This window comes from Lepisma saccharinum, chromosome 13 (assembly GCF_977018435.1).
Source record: "Lepisma saccharinum chromosome 13, izLepSacc3.1, whole genome shotgun sequence".
NCBI lineage: Eukaryota > Metazoa > Arthropoda > Insecta > Zygentoma > Lepismatidae > Lepisma > Lepisma saccharinum.
The window spans coordinates 54,330,027-54,354,899 of NC_139241.1; the positions used below are offsets into that span (position 1 = coordinate 54,330,027).

General features: G+C 39.7%; 1 protein-coding gene across 2 annotated transcripts in view; it reads right to left on the reverse strand.

Annotated features, from left to right (window-relative positions):
* Lrp4 (LDL receptor related protein 4) overlaps nucleotides 1-24,658 on the reverse strand; it is a 411,647-nt gene extending 386,989 nt beyond the window's left edge. For both annotated transcript variants that reach the window (XM_083134187.1, XM_083134186.1), the window contains exon 1: nucleotides 24,336-24,658. In XM_083134187.1, the coding sequence (XP_082990313.1) occupies nucleotides 24,336-24,405 (70 nt within the window). In that variant the 5' untranslated portion in view covers nucleotides 24,406-24,658. The remainder of the gene's footprint in view (nucleotides 1-24,335) is intronic.
* Between the last annotated feature and the right edge of the window lie 215 nt (nucleotides 24,659-24,873).

The window sequence follows — 24,873 nt, forward strand, 5'->3', positions numbered from 1 at the left end:
AAACCACAAACAAGAAGCAAGACAAGATCCAAGAACGAAGGCACAAAACCAGAAGGAAGAAGGAAACAAGAACGAAGTCTGAGAGAAAAAGAAGCTACAGAAAACGAATGAACAAGATATGAACCAAGGCAGGAAACAAGAACGATGACACAAAGTAAGAAACAAACCACAAACAAGAAGCAAGACAAGATCCAAGAACGAAGGCACAAAACCAGAAGGAAGGCAGAAAACAAGAAAGAAGCTACAGAAAACGAATGAACAGATATGAACCAAGGCAGGAAACAAGAACGATGGCATGGAAAGAGAAAGATGGCACAAAATAAGAACGAGACCACATACAAGAAGCAAGACAAGATCCAAGAACGAAGGCACAAAGCCAGAAGGAAGGCAGAAAACAAGAACGAAGCTACAGAAAACGAATGAACAATATATGAACCAAGGCAGGAAACAAGAACGATGGCACAAAATAAGAACGAAACCACAAACAAGAAGCAAGACAAGATCCAAGAACGAAGGCACAAAACCAGAAGGAAGAAGGAAACAAGAACGAAGTCTGAGAGAAAAAGAAGCTACAGAAAACGAATGAACAAGATATGAACCAAGGCAGGAAACAAGAACGATGACACAAAGTAAGAAACAAACCACAAACAAGAAGCAAGACAAGATCCAAGAACGAAGGCACAAAACCAGAAGGAAGGCAGAAAACAAGAAAGAAGCTACAGAAAACGAATGAACAGATATGAACCAAGGCAGGAAACAAGAACGATGGCATGGAAAGAGAAAGATGGCACAAAAAAAGAACGAGACCACAAACAAGAAGCAAGACAAGATCCAAGAACGAAGGCACAAAACCAGAAGGAAGGCAGAAAACAAGAACGAAGCTACAGAAAACGAATGAACAATATATGAACCAAGGCAGGAAACAAGAACGATGACACAAAGTAAGAAACAAACTACAAACAAGAAGCAAGACAAGATCCAAGAACGAAGGCACAAAACCAGAAGGAAGGCAGAAAACAAGAAAGAAGCTACAGAAAACGAATGAACAAGATATGAACCAAGGCAGGAAACAAGAACGATGGCACAAAATATGAACGAGACCACAAACAAGAAGCAAGACAAGATCCAAGAACGAAGGCACAAAACCAGAAGGAAGGCAGGAAACAAGAACGAAGTCAGAGACAAAAAAGAAGGCACAAAGAACGAATGAACAAAATATGAACCAAGCCAGGAAACAAGAACGATGGCATGGAAAGAGAAAGATGGCACATAATAAAAACGAGACCACAAACAAGAAGCAAGACTAGAACCAAGAACGAAGGCACAAAACCAGAAGGAAGACAGGAAACAAGAACGAAGGCAGGGAACGAGAAAGATGGCACAAAATAAAACGAAAGTACAAAATAGGAACCAAGATTGGAAATAAGAGCGAAGGCTAGGAACGAAAAAAAGACACAAAATAAGATAGAAGGCAGGAAACAATATCGAAGGCAGAGAACGAGAAAGATGGCACAAAATAAGAGCGAGGGCATAAAACAAGAAGGAAGACAGGAAACGAGAAGACGAAGGTAGGAACGAAAAAGAAAGCAGAAAGCAAGAACAAAGGCAGGAACAAAACCCAAGGTAGGAAAGGAGCAAAACAAGAACCAAAGTAGGAAATAAGAACTTTTCAAAATGAAGACCATTGTAATTTAAGCTCTTTACTGAAGAAACTTTTCTAATTTTGAAGACAATAATGTGGGAGAGTATATTTATTTGCTGCCTTAACAAAGTAACCCTCTGACACAGAACTCTCGTTGTTCGTCGGCCTTTGTTAGGGAAGTTAACGAACGGCGCTCATCAGTGTGCTCAACCATCGATTCATCTCCAGAGATTTCTCCATTTCCACAAATACCTATTCATGTCTCGTAGCGGAGATCTTCGTGGAAAAGTTTTCCAACTCTCTCCCGTTATGGAAATCAGAAGATGTAGGGAGGAAGTTCTCGCATTGCCTTAATTCTCGTTCCGTTTCCATATTCCTCTCCATATCCAACTCGTTCCTCTTTCATCCTTGGGCGTGGGAAGTCACCTGAGGGTGTTACGGCGTTTTTCGGGAGTTTCTCGAGTGGGGGGTTGGTACGAGAGGGTTAATCGAGTGTGTTTAGTCCTATTTTGCATTTAGCTAACATCTTCAGTCTTCACATTTGGTTTCGATGTAGGCGCTTTAGAAGCAGCGCTCGGCCTCCCCGATGGCGCAGTGGTGTCGTCGCCGCATTGTAATCAAGGGGTCTCGGATTCGATACCCGAAATAGGCACATGGCACAGTGGTTCGGATGCCACTTTAAACTGTAGGTCCAGTCCAGTGCATAAAGTGGACTTAAAACAACAAATACATAAAGAAGCAGAGCTATCTGATACAGGATTTGTCAACCCGCTCTCGTATGCAGTACCGATGGTCAAATTCGGATAATTTTCTATCCGTATTTCAAATATCCGCATATTGGATATTCTCATATCTGAATATCCAAACAATCAGCATATCTTAATTGTTCGGATTATTCATATTATCCGATTATCCGAAATGTCTGGATATCCGAATGTGTGCATTATCCGGACAGATTTGTTGTTTATCCGTTTTACGGGCAAAGTAAGCCTCTGACACAGAAGATGTAAGGAGGACGTTCTCGCATTACAATGCTGATGTAAAATTTACAACGGCGCGCGTCCCGAAAGGTTAAGTCTTCTTTATGCACAGATAGGCTAAACGGAACTGGGCCTACAGTTCAAAGTGAAATCCGAACCACTGTGTACTGTTCCTCCAAAATTAATAAAATAATCTCACCCAATAATATAAATGAAAACAATTAAAAATTAAATAAAATATAAATCTAAGAACATAAAAAACATAGTCAAGAAGTACAATATAAATTATACTTGTGAGAGCAGCTAATTTACATATGTTGAAAAGTACAACACGCGTCTGCTCGCGTAAATGAGATAAGCACGCGTCTCAACAGGGATAGAGGGAATGAATTAAATGAAAGACAAGAAATGATACAGAATCACAAAGAATGAGACAGAGGGAAGAAGTGATAGAAGGCACAAAGAATAAGACAGAGGGAAGAAGTGATAAAAGGCACAAAGAAAGAGACAGAGGGAAGAAGTGATAGAAGGCACAAAGAATGAGACAGAGGGAAGAAGTTATAGGAGGCACAAAGAATAAGACAGAGGGAAGAAGTGATAGAAGACACAAAGAATGAGACAGAGGGAAGAACTGATAGAAGGCACAAAGAATAAGACAGAGGGAAGAAGTTATAGGAGGCACAAAGAATAAGACAGAGGGAAGAAGTGATAGAAGGCACAAAGAAATATGACAGAGGGAAGAAGTGATAGAAGGCACAAAGAATTTGACAGAGGGAAGAAGTGATAGAAGGCACAAAGAATGAGACAGAGGGAAGAAGTGATAGATAGGAGTTACGAGAGAAGACAACGCAGTCGGAAACAGAGAGACAGACACCCAATGAGGGAGGCGCGGGAAGAAGAGAGACAAACGAGTGGCAAAATCATAGACAGAGAAAGCGAGAGAGGACAACAGAGGTTAAGAGGGAGAGATAAACGGGGAAGCGGAAAGACAAAACAGTGTGAAAGGGATAGACAGAGCTGGTAGAAAGTGGGAAAATGAGACATGGACGAGGACGGGGAAAGAAGAGACAGAAACCGAGCGAGAGTGGGAAAGAGGGATTGAGTGGAAACAACGAGGCCTCTTCGGTGGCCTTTTAATCAAGAGGTCCCAGGTTCGATCTCTGGAGGAAGCACATTGCACAGTGGTTTGTATACGACTTTAAACTGTTGGTCCAATCCCGATTAGCCTGTCTGAGCATAAAGTGGACTTTTAGACAAAGGCTTGTTCTTCTACATAGACCGGGACGCAGTCACGGGAAGTGATCTGTGGGCTGAAGCCCCCAGAAATATTATAAACATTTAATATAAAAAGTGTATAGTGGTAATTAATTTTACTTCCTTAGCAGAACTAAACACCTAAGTTGTTTTTTACTGAGGAATTCATCTTCAGGGGCTTCTACTCCCCCACCCTTTCGCCTTTAGATGGCGGCTGCTGATAAGGGATGAGTCCCCCGAAATACGGGTCTGCCGGGACGAGATACCTAAACCAATAATGGCCCAGCCCTGAGTATCAGATATCATTCCTGCTTAATATTTTCCCTATCCAAGCTGCTGAGTGCAAAACGACCTAGAAAACATTTCCTTGCTTCGATTCAACCTGATTATGCCCCCCCCCCTCCCCGGTTTAAACTGAAAATCTGGATCACGCAATTAAGGCTTGATTGATTGAGTTTCCTTCCTTCCCGATAACTCGTTTTCGACTGCGGGATCTCAACGAACCATGTCTCTTGTAATTATATACGGGGTGTGCCACAAATCACTGGCCCAGTTTTAAGGTTGGATTATACACAGGGTGATGATGGAGCAATGTGTTTGTGTGCTTTACTAAGTCAGTGCTTGAAACTCTACCGTGCTCTTTGTCCCCTCTCTCTCATTTATAAGTTCAATTTGGCCACCTCTAGGTCCATTTTAACATACCATAACCGCTGTGGTCCAGTCGGAAGGGTCTGGCTTCGATTCCCGTTCTAGTTCATCTCAGGTGGAAATTTTCCGGGCAATATCACTGCATAAAGCGGCTATGGAGATCAGATAGCCAGGCCCGTATCAAGGGGTAGGCTAGGTGGCGCTGAAGGCTGAAGCCGAGGGCGTCATTCAAAGTTGTTAATAAAAAAGAAGAAGAAATGAGAAAACAAAGCCAGAATATGCTACGGACAAATTTGCACTTGGCAAATCTTCCTATTGAAGGTTTTTTAATGTCACCATGTGAAAACAGATGGCAGCATTCAACTCAGTACATAACGTTCCCTGTTTAAACACGTCGATAATTAATGATTTGCATCATTGAAAGCAATTAAATTATAATTATTTGCTTAATGAGATAGCAGTCGGGTTTAATAAATATTTTTTTAAAAAAAATTTACTTAGTTTATAAATATGTTATTTCTTCAAGTAAAGTTGAATAATTTTAAATTACAATTTTTATACTTAAACTTCTTTCCTCATTTATAGGATTGCATTAAGATGATCTTTCAGATGTTTCGACAATATGACATAACTAAAATACTTTTAAATACGCTAACCTTTTATTTGATCAGAATTTCAAACTACGTGTAACCTGTATTATTTCTAATGAGTTTCTCTTTGCTTCCTAATTTCAAAATTTGTAGGATCATAAACAAGAATAAAATACGAAACACGCACATAAAATGGCCATAATCCTGCCTAGGGGGCGAAAATATCTAGCTACGGGCAGTGATGTGCCGTAGACTATAAGTTTACGTCTACATGCGTTGTCTACACGTAATCTACACGTAGATTACATTAGTTTGTACTTTACATAGACTACGTAGACAATCTAAAGTGCATTAAAATTAATTTTCAAGGGTTTCATGAAAGGAAAGTGACATTTTCAACTATGTTGGTTCCTAAAGAACCCTATTTACAACAAAATTTCTCGTCTCTCCTATTATCAACTATGGATGAAGATAATTAATATGCAAAAAACAACAACAGATGGCAGTTGTGAGCCAAGAGTGGTCATTTTCTCATAAAACTCTAGAATATTTCCTATATTAGATTTCTTCCTAGGCGAGAAATTGTTCGAATTTGGAAGAAAGAGTATGAAAAGTTCTCCTCACACATCAGCAACTGATACGCAGTATAATTTTGTTTTACTTTCACGGCGCTCTTTGCTAGTATATCACCTTTCGTCATGTTGTTTACATAGATTACATCATCTAAGTGTATAAAATAGTCTGCGTGTAGAATGTAGACTATCGTTGTTTACGCGTAGATGCACATCACTGGCTAAGGGTCTACAGCTATCTCTAATATTTACGTGGAGGGTAAAGGCGGCCGGAGCGAGCTGCTGAGAATAAATGAGTGATAAGGCAGGGGGAAGGACAGTCACACGTGACTTGCAGTTAAATATCATGCAAAACATGCATATCTGAGCTAAAATTTCTTGCCGACCCCCGTGGTGGAGTGGTTAGAACATCGCGCTACGACGCCAGGGGTCCTGGATTCGAATCCCGGCCTGGGCATGGATGTTCGTGAGTGTCCATTCATCAATTTCATCATATCATCCCCATTTTCGCAAATTAGCCAAAAAGTGGCACAAAAGGCGAAGTAAAATAGAGCAAATCATCAATCAACATTTTCTTTCTTGTTTTCTGGGTGAGTCGGACTGGTCGTATGCTGGTTTTAACTAGTGGGTAATCTCGGACACTTGATTCATCCACCCACTCCTGAAGTCTCCCTGCAAATTGACCTCAACATTCATACAGGATTTACAAATGTATGTGTGAAAAATGTTACCTTATTGTTGCGACCACTGTCGAATAATTGTTGTGATTGCACTTGCAGTTAATCTACGTTTAGAATTTCAAACAATAAAACAAGATAATATAATAAATCTATAAGAAAAAACCTGTAACAAAGAATATGAAAGGAATTCGGTAGTGAAATAAAAACCCTCAATATTAATTGAAGTGTAAAATTCAAGTTACCCCAGTACCCAGTTACTCGTGCATTCCTGATTTTTGTTTTTATACACGGAAGTTTGAGTTCAAGACCTGTGGTACAAGAGATTCTACTGGCCTACCTACATTAACTATTTGCAATTTCTCCGAAAAAGATCCCGTTCCAAATATTTTCACACGAAAATATTATATTATATCCATTGCCTTTAACTTTAAACACAGCACTAGCACGAATACTAAACCACTAACAGCTAAACAAATATTAAATTCTCGAATCGCTACAACACGCATTCAATTCCCTGCGCCAATCTTCTATTGTGGTTCCTTACTGCTTGACACAGACTTCATATTCCCTGCGATGCGCGAGGTTCTATAAGTTGGAATCATTGCGTTTTTTGTTTATATATTTTACATTCAAACATCTTTTATCATTATGATCATTATTAATCTAGAGTGGGGAGAGAAGCAACTTAAATTACCTAATATATGTGTACGTATATATATAATTTATTTCTGATAGCTTTCCCTTTTAAAAATTATTAATTTCTGTGAAAGGAATACTCTCACTGGTTTTGAAGGCTACAAAGAAAGTAATCACGCATTTTAAAATACAAAAATGAATAAAAGTAAGTATATAAATAGTATAATTACTTCATTAACAGATTTATTAAAGTGTTATTTGACGTCGCTTTTCTGCCACTTTTGGCTAATCACTACGAGTGATGGTATGAAATTGATGAAGGGACATTTACAAAGAGCACCCATGCCCAGCCCGGTATTCGAACCCTGGAGCTCTGACGTCGTAGGGAGCTGTGGCAACCACTCCGCCACAGAGGTCGGTGTAATTTCTTGAATTTCTAGTTAAAATTTTAATTTATTTAATTACCGTCATCTTCAATATTAAAGCTTCTTTTTCCTATGACAATATCTGTTGAAATAGCAGATATCAGGAAGACAGAAGCAAATGTAAAATGAGAATTAACATAGAATTGGTTCGCAAATGTTGTTCACATTTCGCTGTTTCTCGCGCACTTTCAGATGTATTTTCTCTACTTTCCTTTTCAGTACGTAATTTGCGAACCCAGAATTCTGTTTCCTGAGAAATTTCCCTGTCGTAAACAACACAGCTACTACGATACAAAGGCCACCGGTGCCAGCCGAGGGAACGGCAAAGGCTCTGGGGTGGAGAGTGCGACCGATGGACTCTCTCCAGAAGGAGCTTACCCTTGCCACGGAATAACCGCGCCTGAGAAGCAGTGTTTCCTTCCCCTCCCGTCAAGGGATTTAAGAGCCCGTAGTGGCGTCACCAGACGTCACCAGATTCCACCAGCTGGAGAAAGTGGCTGAAAGCCTCTCGGACATTCAGCGGCAAACGTTTGAAAAACATTCGCGCGCTGGAAGTAAAGAAATATGCGAATGAAAGATTGGTTCGGAAGAATATTGCAAAGAAATAAAAAACAACTCTTTTAAAAAATTATAGTCGGGTCATCTCCGATTACCTAGGTGACCCAGAGTATACGCCGCTGTCGACGAGGGAAGGGGGGCGTACGCCTCCTTCTCTGCCTCCGTCACTGTTGTAATTATGAGATAAGCCCGATTTAGACGGAAGCATTTCTTTGCTAGCATAAATGCTTCCAAAAATCTTACAGTCCATAGTAATTTTCACGGAAGCATTTCATTGGGTAGCTTTTGCGATTGCAATGTGTAATATATACAGCACCATCTGTGGTGAGTGCACGGTGTTTACATTTGAAACAACTAAAATATTCTTCCATACTTCTACTGTATACTCTATAAAGTAAGTATTTAAGCAGTGCCATTGATTTTAAACCGAATACATTTTTATCGGAAACGTTATTCCTCTCGGTTGATTAGTTTCGGGCATTTAAAAACGTGAAGTGATACGTTGTCTCACTCGGCCGCCATTACAGCTGCACTCGTGACCTAGAGGTCGCTTCTGATTGGTTGTGCTACGTACGAACAATGCTATGGAAATAGGACCGATTTTATCCTTGGGAAATGCCATGAAGTATGCCATGACATCTGAAATGCCACAAGATTCTTCACTTTACACGGAATAATTTTGGTCATTGTATAAATGTTAAGGAAAATGCTTTCGTCTAAAGGGAGCCTTAAGATGAGGAGGGACAATTACGCACTAATTGTGCATTTATTTCGGATTGGGCACTGCTATGCAAGAGAGTATGAATTTCTCTCCATGTTGCAAGTGAAAACTGTTTTTCAAGTGGATTAATAAGCTAGACACGATGTTTGAAAAATATGATTAATAAGTATTTTCAGAATCCCATGTATTCCTTATGGGAAATCAACTTCAAATTCAAATTACGGCTAATCAAATGCGAGTTTCGACTTTTCCTTCTACAATGACATATTTCGACGTGTCCTTTTTCGGTCCATGTACTTTTCTACGTCATTCGATGTTTGATATTCCCGAGAGAACGAATAAAATGATGGTCCCATAAACCTAATGCATTTCTCCTTGCCTCATACGGCCATCCTCGCAGTCTTGCCAAACCTGGTGTGCATAAAAGAGCTACATTTCATCATTAATATAGAGCTAAAGATGACTTTCAAGGAGCTAGATTAACGAAGGCTGCATAAAGTGCCTCCTAGGATAATTTTAGGTGTTAAAGGGGTGAGGTCGCTGCTATTGCCGTTAGCTTCAAAGTGATGGCAATTTATTCTTAGTTTTCACCGCCTAGATTTGGCGGCATCACCCATCTCAATAATCCAACGATGTTCATATGAAATCGAAAATAAAGAATTCCCGGATAACAATACGCGTTTTGTCATCTTCACCTTAGCCTGGGGAGTAAAAAGGGGTAGGTGACGCAGCCTATACGTATATGAATATCACGTCACGTGCAAAATGTACACTCATGGCAAAGGTTGGTTTTTATGGGCCGGAGCCAGTGGTGGCAACATGGTGCGGCAGAGGGCGGGTGCCACAGTTAACAGTCAAACGAGTGCACGAAAGTGCCAAATTTGGCTCCAAAAGAGCGAAGTTGGCAACAGTGATCGGTAGCTGCCCCAGCGAGAAAGACTTAGGGGAAATTGTCCCTCCTCGCCTTAAGTTAAAAGTCTGAGGTTCCTCAAGGAACGTGAGTGTTCTTTTTAGCTACCATCCACTTTGATTGAACTTTTGTTGTAATCGATTTTCTGCCACATTTAGCTGATCGCCAAGATGAGGACGAGTGATGATATGAAATCGATGAACACACACTTACAAAAGAACACTTATGCTCAGCCCAGGATTCGAACCCGGGACTCCTGGCGCCGTAGCGCGCTGTGATAACCCTCCACCACGGAGGCCAATCTTAGATATCAAGAACCAATTGTCCTTCACTCTTACGTTAATTATATCGCAAGTTTTTGACTGCTAGAAAAGACAAGACCAATGTTTCTGCACACTGTGAGTCAGTTGAAATTTTGCTCCGCTGTCAATAGTTCAATTAATACCCGAGTTGAAGTTTGTATCAATCTCTAAAAAGTAGGTTGAAAAGAGACTATCGTAATGCGAGTTTCGCTTCCCAAGTAGTTGCATTGATTTGTGACAATTTCTTCGCATTGGCACGATTCGCTGTCATTTCTCTAACCTCTCAAACTGATTTCTTCGCGTGACCAAAAGACTCCGAAAACTTTTGTTCTGACGTGTCACAAAGTGCAAGAATTATCTAACGTGCGAAAATCCAGACACAACAAAGATTATGTCTAGGCCTATTCATAACTTGCTGGCCTTTTTATGGAATCAACTACACGTAGGTGAGGATTACAACTGCAAATATCCTTACTATTACAGGATAAGTAGGTGACGGATGGAAAATTGGTACGTATAGCTAGCTTCCTGGAAACAAATTCTCATGAATCCGACGTGTGATACTGCAAGCCATATTGCGATATGGCTCGTCATTTAACAAGCAATACTCTGTCTCAAGAATATGTGAAGCAAGGCCGTGCATAACGGTAGAGAAGGGGAGAAAGCGAATGGGGGGAGCAAAGCCGTACGCGCTGCTGCTACCAGCTGGTATGAAATGTAAAATAATAATGATGATAATAACGGAAAACAGTTGTGGATCATTTGGTGGATCAAGTAGAATTCTCCTTATTTATGTAATAATAATAGTAGTAACAATAATAACAATATGATTGGAATCACATTGGTTTTAATTTTATTATAGTTTATAATCGCTATTATTGCAAAATACAATTGTTGATTGATTTCCATATTTTACGTCGCTCTTCGTGCCACTTTTGGCTAATTTGCGAAGATGGGGATGAGTGTGATGAATGGACATTCACAAACATCCATTCCAAGGCCGGGATTCGAACCCGGTATCCCTGGCGTCGTAGCGCGATGTGGTAACCACTCCGCCACGGGGGCCGAGAAAAAATACAATTGTAACAGTGTAATAATTTTTATTGTTATATCTTCTAAACCAAGTTTTATAAATGGCCTGATCCTACCTACAAAAATTGCTGGCGACACTAGCGCCACAGCGTTCAGGTCAGGTTTTCAAATTCGTTGTAGTTGAGCAGGTCGAAGTCCATAAATAACCCATAAGAAGAAACAGTTCTCGTGACACGTTCTTTAAGCCGGCTGTGATTGGAAACAAAGCCAGACAAATTCAAACCGTCACTTTCGATCGAGCAATTGGAGGAGAATTACAAACAATGTAAAGAGAGAGACGCTTTAAATTCTGTCGCTACGGGTATGAGATCTATTTAACAAGCGTTCGATATTTGTACGCCACGAAGATCCGTGGAAATGCATTGAACGTGCCAACAGAACTTCAAACAGAAAAGAGGCAGGAAAACATTGTTATCTGTTTTGAATGAAAGTTTTGATCGACAAGAAGTTTTAAATATAATTTCAAAGTAAGACGAGCGTATTAGTAGTTGCCAAGCACCACTGAGTGAAGTCAATACTAAAACCGTAACTCGAAAAACAACCCTGGCTGTATAGATCCACCAAACTATCTGAAACCCTGGTGCGCGAGCAGTGGCGCTAGTGTTACTATTTAAAGTTACAGGAAGGCCTGTAGTTCGCATATTTTCCGAGGCGCCAGAGCCTTGTTAGTCGTGGAAGAGAGGTTGACATTTGGGTCAGAAAGGGTTACTCCTTTCATTTCTCAAGGTTATCGAACACACTAAACTCACACAGATGAAAACTTATGATCATTTCAGAATTTCCCACAGAATATGTATAAAATGGGGCGAAATTTGTGAGATATACTAAAAATTATGTAAAATATAATTATTTCTCAACTTATTATGCGTTCAAAATGTGTTTATCATGCAACTGTATCCTTCTATAAGCAACTTCAGGCAACGATTAATATTGTCGGTGTTATCACAACTGTGCAAATACTTTCTTACAAGTAGGATATACTGACGGCGCCAGGATTAAGCATCTGGGGATGCTGAGGAGGTGCGGAATAAAATTTAGGGAGTGCGATGTTGAAATAACGAATGAATGAAATATGCATGTATGTTTTAAGCAGAGGCACAACCATAATTTGTCTGGTGGGAGGCAATTGCCAATAATAATAATATTATTACTACTAGTAGTAGTGGTGGTAGTAGTAGTAGCAGTGGTAGTAATAGTGGTAGTATTATCAAATACATTATCCTCGTAAATCACGCAAAAAGGGAGAAGTCTGTGCTACAGCATTTGTGTTGGACAAACGATTTGAAATATTTTTTCAACACGTTCAATTTCACATTAGCTAATAATTGAAAACAAGTATAAAAACTGTATTTTTGAAGGACAGAAAATGCATGACGAATATAATTCTTTTTGTATATATGACATAACTTTCATGTACAACATATGTTTTACACATGTGCAACACGGAGCGACGTAAAAATAAGAAAATTCATATGCAACATGTTAACACTAAATTGTGTACGTATTCATAGTTTTGAATAGAAGGTGCTGAAGGGGGTGCGGGAGAAAATTAGGGAGTGAGCAAGCACCCGTTCGCGCTCCCTGGCACCACCCTTGCGGATATACGAATAAAGACAGACAAAAGTTAATTCCTCAAGAAGTGTAAGGGGTGGCCTTTTAGGTACCCTCACTTCTACATAGCACACCCCGGTTAACTGCTGGTTGCAGCCTAACGAGGCTCTGGTGTCTGGACCTTCGGCCAGTATAATCCTCAGTAGGGCCGTGTATGAGCTGAGCACCCCTCTACAGCCTCAGCTTTTAATCAGGTAAAAATATTTTTAGTCCTCAGAGACGGATGCTGATTTTAGTTACGATAAGGACTGAACCTCGTATAATATGAAGGGTGCAAATAACCCAAGTGCTGATGTACCCAAAACTTTAGATCAATCAATCAATTCCCCAAATTCTACAATACGGATACGCTTTTGTAAAATGTAGAACAGGTGGAATTTGGCAAAATTTAGGGAGTGACTCGGGCCCCGTGAGGCCATGCCTGGATACGCCAGTCATTTGTTTTCTTTTTAATTTTTCTTTGCCTATCTGTATATGTGTGCATTCGTACGCATTGCACCCCTCAAAATAACTCCTCACGCCTGATTACAGGATCGTGAGGTCGTCTATAATCGTTATTAAAGCATACTGTGTTTGTCAGATGCTTTAGTTTAGCGAAATAACTTATTGCTACTGTGTAGCATAATACTGTTACTGAGTACTACCATAACTACGTTAACCTCCCCTCCTGCTCCTATGAACTTTTAACGGAACAATGCATGAATATGATAATATTGGGCGTACTCCCAGTCGGCAATGATTCGTTAACCTGCAACAGCTGGCTATTCTGTCTCGGAACTTTGTCGTCTTCGCAGTGGTATTGACAGAGAATAGGTTGATAAAATATTTTCAGATGAGTTTTGCTTCGGTGGTTACGCATAAGATTATATTTTAGACTTTCTTCATTTTTCTTTTTTCATCTCTTTGTTTCTATTTTTCTTCCCCTGCTTCTCCATCTCCTGCTATCATTCTGTCCTCTTTTTATTTCCTGTTTCTTTTTTCTCTATCTTTTGATGTGTTCCTCTTTCTTTCTACATTACTTCGTTCTATCCTCTTCTTTCTTCTATCTTTTTCTTTTCTTCTATCTTTCTTGATTTATCCCTGTTTCTTTCTTCGTCTGGTTTTCTCTCTTTCCCTTCCCTTTCTCTGTTTATCATTCTTTATACTACTTTTCTATGTTCCTTTTTTTGCTGCTGTTCTCTATCTCTTTCATTCTTTCTGTCCATTTCTATCTTTCTAACATGCATTTTCGTCTTCAGGTTCAGGTGTTGAGGAAGGAAACAGACTGACTGGAAAAAAGAAAACATGGTGCTATTGATAGAGTGTTGGTTAGCGTACAGAGCTTTCATGAGTGAGGTCTAGGTTCGATCCCCACCAAGTAAATTTTTTTTATTCTTTTCTATTAGTGAAGAAGTATGTAATATTGTTTTCTAGGCATTTTCACGAAAGGATACACATCAAATTTGTTCGTTTAATCTGTATTTTCATTCTTCTAATAATAAGTTCTCTATCGCAAGGGGATATAGAGATTATCTATCTATGCGATGGATATCTTCTCAATGGTTCCGTAGCTACGATTCTCCAGTCCCTTCCACCCACTTGTCTTATTTATTTATTTACTTCATTTCATAAATAACGAAAACACACAGATATATTTTTGAACAAGAAACACACCTCGCGTCGAAGGTTCCAGACTCGAGTTCTGGCTTTTTTTTTTTTTTTTTTTTTTTTTTGCGAGGGTGATTATTCTTGTGTGTCTGTTTATCATCTTTGTCAAAAAAATATTCCTCATTATTGCCGTGATTAACCTAGGGAGAGACCAAAGCGACTGAAATAACAAAAGTACAGAAAATGCAAGACACATCTGCCTAGGCATGTTATACCTTGGGAATTAGCAATCTGAAAATTAACTTGCGTTTCAGTCGACTACTTGCGAAAGAGTTTCGTGTTGTCTCGTTTGGAGTGTTGGTTATCGTGTCGGACTAGTATGCGAGCAACCCGAGTTCGAGCCCAGCGGAAGGAAAGTTTTTGTGTCTAATTTCATCCAACCTTATTTATAAAACTGAGGTTTCTGCAAAACCTTTTGAATCGCATGCCACTTCGTATGTTGGTAATCTGAAAGCAGCAAAGACGAAAATTTGATGTTCCGAAGCGACGATGTATTTGTGTATGTGTTGAAAAAACGCAGTTATTTAGTAGCAAAAAACATGCAGCCCCGTGATCATTGAGAACGCTTCCTAGTTGTCAGTGCTGATATGGCAGTAGCTACAGTCTGTCAACACACACCAACTTTCACGTTCCCCGTAAAATGATTACCTTTCCACGTTTCAAAATCATGAGTGCTGTCTAAAGCAATACTTTGATACTTGCGTTTGCATGTTCGAATCTAAAGTAATACGAAACTTTTTCCCCCCAACAAATGACATTGAAACCATTGATAACTGTTTGCAATGTGATATTGATATCATATATGGAAAGAATAAAAATGGAGAATTTCGCTTAAAACAACTTATAAATAGGGAGCGGAAGTTGATGAAATGTCATCATTTTTCTGACATTTCGGACACGATGCCCATTAAATATACTCAATATTACACTTCATCTAGAACCAAAAAAAGGTAATTTTAAAGTGCATTTTTTTGCATTTGTTGCCATTTGTCAGGTTTTAGGTCATTTTCCCCGATTTTCGGCATTTTCCCGTTATTTTTTGCAATATTCGGTATATTGTTTCATCATATTTTGTCACTTCTTTAATTTTGGTAATATTCTTGAATCTTTTCACCAAGGTGAATATATGCCTATATATATATCTCGCAGGATTGCAATTTACGAGCAAAAGAAAACTGAACTGGTGACAGTCTTTGTTGTGTCGGGGGAAACCACCAGGTTTCCAGGAGAGGCTGGAAATACCATAGCTAGACCCTGTTTGCACTGAAAATCCTCGTTGCATATTTTAATTGAATGTGCATGTGCTATCATTTGGTGCCCCTTTTTTTAAAAAGCAAGATTGTATTTTGTTTAATTTCATTTTCATTTCAATTTTTAAACTGAAACTAACAAATTTAATGGTCATTTTTTGCATTTTAAGTAATTTTTTCCATTTTTTAGGATATTCTATAGGTCATATACCTATATTTTTTAGGTCAACAACTTCCGCTCCCTACTTATAAATATATTAAATTATGTGGATACCTGATGTGAAACGTACGATGCACGATCAGAGAGCCTGAATGTTGCATTGAAAACTGCAGAGAACAATGACTGACTTATGAACAGTGAAAGGTTTTTCCATGCTCCAATGGGATTTTATTTATAACTATAAAAAAACAAGGGAGAAAGACACAGGTTGGTATGATGAACTAAATTGTAATCTAGAAGTTTTAATTGAAGAAACAAAACACATTCGCGGTCAAAAATAGGGCATTCAATTTCAGGCACATTACACTAACTGAAGGAGTATTTTCAAAATTAATAGTATCCTCGTTCTTCACCTTTTTCTCAGTTGTGACACATGTCAATTTCCTCTATATTACTTGTATTCTCATTGGGACAAACACCCACATCCATGCCCGAACCGACTATTGGTAATGTCGCATGCTAGCCAACAATTTCCGAGGAAAAGTTTGATACGCGGTTTAGGCACAAGTGGTTGGAATCCCACTTTAAACTATAGATCCAGTTTTCTTACTGTGCATAAAGTGGACTTAAAAATAAGGAAAAAAATCGAGGGAAAGCGCTTGAAGGTTTCGATGAGTTCCAAGTGCCTTGATGAGGCGAAGCTATTACATGATTTTCAAGTGGTCAAGCGGCCCCGTGGTAGCGGTTAACTTTCGCGTAAAGAACGCTTTGAGTTCGATTCACGTTCTATTGCTCTATTTTTTTTTAAATAACTCGAGCAACCAATTATTGCATTTTATTTAATAATTTATTGGAGTAAAAGTTAAATACATTTTTACTTCATTTTTGGGTGGAAATCTTTACTTTACCGTTTTAAATTTTATTTGTGAAAAATATTTTATACGATAGTTTTTTTCACATTTCTCATCATTTTACAAACATACTCAATAAAATGTTATGCCTGGCGAAAAGTGTACATTTCTTTCGAGAAAATGATCCAGAAATACATATAATACTATTCACAAGAAATTATCGTAATCGTTTGGAAAAGAAAATTCAACAATTAGCACAGCAAATAAAATAAGAATGTTCGCAATAAATAAATTGAAATATATACGGTAGTTGCTCAATTTAAGAAAAAAATTGGAGGCATTCAAACAGGAATCGAACCCAGTATCTCCTGCGTGTCAAACTAACACGCTACCAACCCACCACCTGGTCTTCTATCAGTCGGACAATCTAATCGTCTTATGAGTAACGCTTGCTAAGTTTCTAATCTTTGAAGCGCTTGTAATTGTTGCTGTGTCACGGAGTTATGTTTAATGCAACATTTGAGCACACAATCCAAACATACGTAAATTTTATACACAGAAAACATGGGTTTCCTGCACATAATTACGGAGCATGCGCTCTGTCAAGGACCAGAAGGAACCTCGCAAAAGTTACTGAAGCTTCTCTGCGGTGCTGACAGTTGGCCCCGGAGTCACGTGGTATCCTGCTTATCAGTCTACATGATCTTGTGCCTGCAGAACCAGCACACTGAAGTGAACGAAGGTATTTTACGTGATTTGTAAGCTGCAAGAAAACATGCCACGCGTTACAACAGACAGAGGTTTGCCTTCAGCTTTGGGACAGACAAACCACACTAGGCATACAGACAGAGTATGATGTAAGATAAAAGGAAATTATTTCTCCGTCTCCTCACACTGACAATTTTATTGCCTTTTTTTGGAGTTATTTGGCCACAGAAACGGAATTATATTATTGAAGTCGTATCTCGTGTGATGCCTTGGTTCAGTATGCTGATCAGGTTTTCTGACAAAAACAGGACGAGCTACCCAAGAACAGTAATTGTCTATCTTTTATATCTGCTTCCTTCATCATCCGGTATAAGGCAGACAAGCACATACACAAATATGTAAGAGAACTATTGCTAATTTGGTAACTTGTCTTGCAATTGAATTTCTGTCATGAACAGCTGCAAAGAAACAAACGCTTTCCTTTTTAAAGATTACACTGAATAATTGTTATTTCATTAGGAAACTAAAATGACTTCAGTATTCCCATGCAGTACACAACAGATTCTAAACACACGCTAAAACATACTACTGTTCGTTTCAACTACTGTTGTCCACGGGACGAGACGGGACAGGCTTTTAAAAATTCGAGACGAGACGAGATTGACCATGTGTCATGGGACAAACGAATATTTTCGAGACGAGACAGCATTTCCACGAGACGATACAGGCCAAAGTCTCGTCTCGTGGACAACACTAGTTTCAACGTATTATTTCAACAATCAAGACACAACATTAAGGGCATGCTCAAGAAAAATTATGTTTCTTTGATTATCAAGTGCATTACGTGGTTAACATCAAGTTTGGATTTGCCAGTTATCCAAATATTATTAATTTTGAAAATAGTCTTTCAGTTAGTGTCATGTGGTCCTCCTCCGTAGCCGAGCGTGTTAAGGCTAGGCTGGACCTTTGGCATGCAAATGGGCGAATTTTTTCAAATTTTCCTCTCCATTCGAAAAAATTCTTGGATATTTCAAAATATGAAACATTACATCAGCTTAGAATTCCTTCTAGAGCATTGACATGAATTTTCATGTAGCTTTCTTTCACTGTTGTCTAGATATTATCAATAGTGTTGTGATTACATAAGTCTATTAATAGACTTATGTAATCACAATACTATTGATAATATCAAGACAAAAAAAAAGCCAGAACTCGAGTCTGGAACCTTCGACGCGAGGTGTGGTTCTTGTTCAAAAATATGTCTGTGTGTTTTCGTTATTTATGAAATGAAGTAAATAAATAAGACAAGTGGGTGGAAGGGACTGGAGAATCGTAGCTACGTAACCATTGAGAAGATATCCATCGCATAGATAGAGAATCTCTATATCCCCTTGCGATAGAGAACTTATTATTAGAAGAATGAAAATACAGATTAAACGAACAAATTTGATGTGTATCCTTTCGTGAAAATGCCTAGAAAACAATATTACATACTTCTTCACTAATAGAAAAGAATAAAAAATTGTATTTGGTGGGGATCGAACCTAGACCTCACTGATGAAAGCTCTGTACGCTAACCAACACTCTATCAATAGCACCATGTTTTCTTTTTTCCAGTCATTCTGTTTCCTTCCTCAACACCTGAAGACGAAAATGCATGTTAATTTCTCTCATAATTGTTTCATTGTCTATTAATAGAAACCACGTATGTCACAAATAGACGCATTCTTTCTGTGAAAAAGCCCATGTTTCGCACATCGTGCTTCTCCATTTACTGTGATTTGGACATTCACTTGGAAGTTAAAACTTAACTTTGTGTGTTTGTTTTCACGTGCATGTGTGGGAGAAGAATGGTGTGAACGTGTGTTCGATGTTTTTCTGGGCATTATTTTCGTTCAAAGCATTAATATAATTGTAAAATATGGAATTTACTGTAATGCAAGGAGTGAAAATATAAACCCAGTCCGTCAGGTTCGTTCCCAAAGAACATTAAATAATGGAACGTAACGTGGACCGGGTATTATTCCATGTCGAGACATTACGATCGACAATCTTCATCTCGTATTTCTCTTTGGCATCACTACTCAATTTACAGAGATGTATACCCGTGACTGGTATACAAGCCGCAGAATTGCAATGCTGGTTGGGTTGTCTAGTCACAAGGCGCTTGGTGGTCAGACATGGATGGCTTGCTTCAGTGCTTATTCAATAAGGTCGTTACAACCCAACAGTGTCCGTGACTGTACAAGGTAGAAATGGGCGAAACAGAAACGCTGCAGTCACGTTGCCCCTCTCCATATAGTCCCATTCTCTCGCGCGCCTTCCTTCACTTGGTTGTAGCAGCACTGCAGTTCCCTGTTGTAATATCTGCTGGGAACACAGCAGCCTCACGTTACCTAATCGACGGCTCCTATTGGCTGCGGTTCCTGGATCGGATGCCGGAGCAACACGTGACGGGTTTGTTTGAACTCAATGTGACGCCATATAGTCCATTGCGTTATGTACAGTAACTCTTCGACAAGGGAGTTTTTGAACCTGGCCCACGAGAGAACAACAGCGTTTTGATTTATTCCCTGCGCTAAGTTCTCTACATCCGCAGTGTGAGATTCCCAATGTGAAACGTACTCGCGGACATTTTTAGAAGGCAACTTTTAATCGGTCAACCCTGGTCCAGGAATTGTCAATAAATTCAATCCCGGACTGGGAGAGAAAATCAGCAAACGTAAATGAGTTCTGGACAGTGTAGAACCTTTTCATATTTAAAGCATTTAAATTCGGTTTAGGAATCTTTTTCCAGAATAAATTTCAATTCGGTCCAGGAACATTTTTTCCAATGTAACAATACGCAACTTGTACCGAATTTAAATTGTGCGAGAAAGAAGGTTTCGGTCCTGCAACGGAACCCAATAGAACCCATTAGAATTTATGGGTTCCTGAACCTTTAAAAACCCTCCTCAAAACCACCCCCCCCCCCGGTGGTGATGTGAGTACTAAAAGTGGTAAACGTTGTAAGTGCCAAAAACGAAAGTGTTGGGAAATCGCATCGTTCCGCACATCAGCCCGTACGAACGTGCACACTAGTTACTTCTTTACACGCCCTTTGAACTACTTAGAGGGCAACCAGCCACATTTCACGTTAACCACATTATAAAGCATGGCACATTTCACGGAAAACTGTGTTTGAACTATTGTGGCACTTACAGCCAGTGGCGTGCCCAGGATTTTCGAAAGGAGGGGGTTAGGTATACATTTTTTAGTAGTCAGCCTTCATTTTGCGATATTTTCCTGCGTTTGATGTTCCTTTTTTAGGAATACTGGGCCAAAGGGGGGGGGGGGTTATAACCACTACCAACCCCCCTTGGGCACGCCACTGCTTACAGCGTTTATAGCATTTATAGTTACCAAGAGAGTCACATCAAGATCTCTATCGAAGGGTATTAGTGATGCTTGTGAGTGTTCCTCCCTTCCCAACAAATTAATCATCCTCATCGTTGCGATTAGCCAAAAGTGGCAGAAAAGCGATACGAAATAAAACTGACTGATGGGTATAAATTGTTGCTATAAATAATATTCAACTTTGGGATCGACTAGCCTCTTTAACCAAGTAAATTTAAAACTGGTTCAAATGTATGTCAATGTAAGAGAATGCGTAAGAAATGTGTCATCCATATGCATTAGCAATAGCACAACCTGCATTAATTTATGTTTTATTGACTCTCTTTGCACCGAAGCGTCTAGTTGGTGCACGGTGCAACACCAAGTCGTCCAGTTCGTTGATTTGGAGTCAAGTAGTGTATTTGGTGTCTGCACCACCTTCCGGACCAGTGTTGCCATAATATGAGGCCACAATTTCCCTTTCTAAGGGGCAAAATTTCCCTTTTTGGACCAATTTTTTCCCTCACCTAAGCAAATTATTAAATACTAATACTAATTAGCAGTAGTAGTAGCAGCAGCATTATTGGTGGTGCTGGTGAAAGCAGTAGTAGTACGTAGTTAAGTATTCCGTTGAATTAGTTATTCGTTTGAGTAAAAAAATATTTTAAAACATTTTCACATTTCAGTTTCATCACTTCCTGGCCAGATGTCCCAAGTTTGAATCCTGGTCAGGAATCCATTTAATCGTTAATACTCATCGTTATTATTTATCCTAAAATGCATAAACGCAAAGTACAATAAACTTAAACGAGCAGAAACAAGTACGAATAGCAAAATAAATGAATAACATATAAATGTGGATATGAAATGAAATTAACATAAATTGTAATAATGTAATTAGATGACCTTAAAAGTTCCCTGCAATTGTGGTATTTTTCATAGAAAATCCCTTTTGGCTAAAATTTCGGTCCGAATTTCCCTGCAAAAGGGAAATTTCCCTTCATGTGAAAACACTGTTCCGGACCGGTGGTGTATGGTCACGTGGTGAGCACTAACTTGACCGATTAAAGCAGCAGACAGGCATTTGTTGAATCTTCTGAACTTGAACACCGCTTCCAGTCTACTTGGTTGAACGTCATTTCCTTGCATCACCCTGACACCTGCACTCAGTGGCGTGCCCAGAGTTTTCGAAAGAGAAAGGGTTAGTACACTTTTTTTGGTAGTCAGCTCTCATTTTGCCATCTTTTTCTACCTTTGATGTTCTTTTTTTTAGGAATACTGGGCCAAAGGGGGGTTTATGACCCCCACCAACCCCTCTTGGGCACGCCACTGCCTGCACTCCACCGAGTGTCATCGGAGAGACCCTCTAAAAAATTGTAAAACATACTTTAGAAATAGTGTTGCCCACGGGACGAGACGGGACAGGCTTTTAAAAATTCGAGACGAGACGAGATTGATCATGTGTCCCGAGACAAACGAATATTTTCGAGACGAGACAGCATTTCACATCATTTCCACGAGACGAGACAGGCCAAAGTCTCGTCTCGTGGGCAACTCTAGTCAGAAAGTAATGTTATGTATAACGCTGTAAAATTGGCGTAGCCACAGACCTGGCTCCTTCCGAAATTTTGCCATATTACAATTCAATTTTTTACAGAAACAGTTTTTACCCTATTTTGAAGAAGTGAATAATTAAATGCCATTATCTTTGTTGATTAGAATAAAACAGCCCGAGAAAATTTATATTCCGAAATTGCCAATAAATGGAGAAAATGACATATATTAATCATATTTTTCGTGCATCCTAAGACGCGAGTATTGTAAATTTACTATTTTAGAGTTTGTCGTGAATAGCAAAAGAAACACACTGTAATGTTTTGCCACAACAAACTTGCAACATATTGTTTTACCTAAGGTTGGGTTCCACCTGAAAACAAATCTTAGTTACGCCTCTTAACAGATACAAATTTGAGTTGCAGTGCCATCTATTGCCATTATACAAAATCACCGATAATACTATGTATTAATAGTTAACGTATAATTTTGTAGTTAAATGTAAGAAAATACACGTGGAAATGAATATGAATTATTAGCGTGACACAGCCATAATATGAAAGACTATTCAAAAGCTTTGCTAGACCCTTTATTAATTATAGAATTGTTCTTTGAGAGTAATGTTCAAGCAACTTCCACGAGATAATTTTTAAGTGTTCACTCGATGGGCAGGGAAAGGAAGGTATTGAAATTATTCTCAATACAGAACCGTGACCAGGGTTTTTGAAAGAGAGGGGTTGCGTATATATATATAAATTTTTTAGTGGAGGGTTAAGGCCCCACCGACCCCCCCCAATTTGGCATCCCGCCGTGTATAAACACAGGTCTGCGTGCACGTTAATCGAAAATATACACAAACCCAGTGGCGTCCCCATGGCGGGGGGGGGTTGGTGGGGGTTATAACCCCCCCTTTTGGGCCAGTATTTTTAAAAAAAGAACGTCAAGGGCTGGAAAATATGGCAATACGAGGACTGACTACTTATCGTGATCAAGGGTTCCTGTTTTGAAATACCAGTTCAGGCGCAGTGGTTCGGATATCACTTTAAGCTGTAGTTCACCAATTCAGAGCGGTATAAGTCTCAACCTTTGTCTTTGCATTGCTTGTCCTCATTCAAAGTTTATCAACAGTCCTTATGTACAAACAGTGTAATCGGGACTGGGTTTACAGGTTAAAGTGGGATCAGAACCACTATGTGCGTCCATCGAGCCGGGGACCCCTTTAGTACAAGGCATCGGCGTTACCAACTACGCCATCGTGGAGGCCCGACGTTTAACATTTGTCAAGACAGGTTTCTGGATGGGTAGTATTGGGCAAGTTTTGTTCTGCTAAATGTACTCCTTCCAGGTATAGGCGAACTGGACCTATTGTTTAGAAAGTAGTACCGAACTAATGGCATGTGCCCCTCCCCCCTTCGGATACACAATGAATTGCCGCAATCCGACACCCCTTTATTAAAGGCGACAGCGTTGGCTACTATGCTATTAGGAAGACTGAACCTGTTAATCAATGATAAATAACAAATACGACGTTTGAGATTAATCAACATTTGTAGTAGCGAGTAGTTTGACGTTTGTTTACGTATTCTCGTCGCGTGTAGAGGAGTGGTTAACGTAGCCTAATTCCGTATTTGTTGTTTCTTACGTCACTTTTTCTGTATGATTATATTAATTGTTGAAGGGACAGTCACAGAGGAACAACAATCAGGCGTTTATCCAGAACGTTATATCTGGGGGGTGTAAGTTTGCATTTAGAGCCAAAATTACCAATAATTTGCCCTTTGGGGGTTTGTTGAGGGATGTGTTGGGGATGAGTGGATAAATCATTGGCAACAATGTCCAGTCCGGCATACGAACCCCGAACCTTCCGCGATGTGAGATCAGTCAACGTGCACGGACCGGTTAAGCCTTGGTTCGAATCCCGGCTAAAGTATGCAAAATTTCATTGCGTTTGTTCCGTCAATCATCATCATCCCCGCGATTCGTCTAGAGACACGCAAGAGCAATGCAGAATAACACAAAATACAAATACATTGTCATCGTGAAGACAGAAAAGAAATTCACGAAATTGTGCAAAACACCAAAGCTAATGTTACCCTGGCTAACAGCTGTGTCACAATGGAAGAGACTGCAGTAAAAGGTAAGCCAAAATACAAGATGCGTTTTGCCTACCTGCTCGAACGGAGACAGCGAGAAGGAGCAAGGTCCAAGCGAGTTGCATCTTCGAAGGCAAAGTCAACATCCCAAGCGAACTCCTCACACCAACAAACACAGGTCCCGGGCCGCGGGCATAGTCAGACGACGAACGCAATCTTAGACGCGCGAAAACACCAACGCGACACCAAATTCACTTGTGTCCTTCATCGTTACATGTTTGACGTCGCTTTATTCCTCGTCCAGGGCACAAACGAGGACTTCAAAAGCGAAAACACGCTTTCTGTTCTGTACGTGTTGTTTGCTTTCGACGGTTTCGACGAGCAGCTTCGTTCGGTCTGGAGTGGATCTTCGGTTCTGGATGTGGTACGCGGTTTGCTCGGCAGGTGGCAGCACGAGCCAACGCACGGAAGGCTTGGTCCAGATTGATAGGGTGAGCTAAGCTCTCTGCCTCGCATCGATAGTCAAGTTGCGACGGAATTCTGCACACACGTCTCTCTAAGGTAACGAAAGTGATTAAGATAATGACGCATTCTAATAAATGAATATTTAAAGC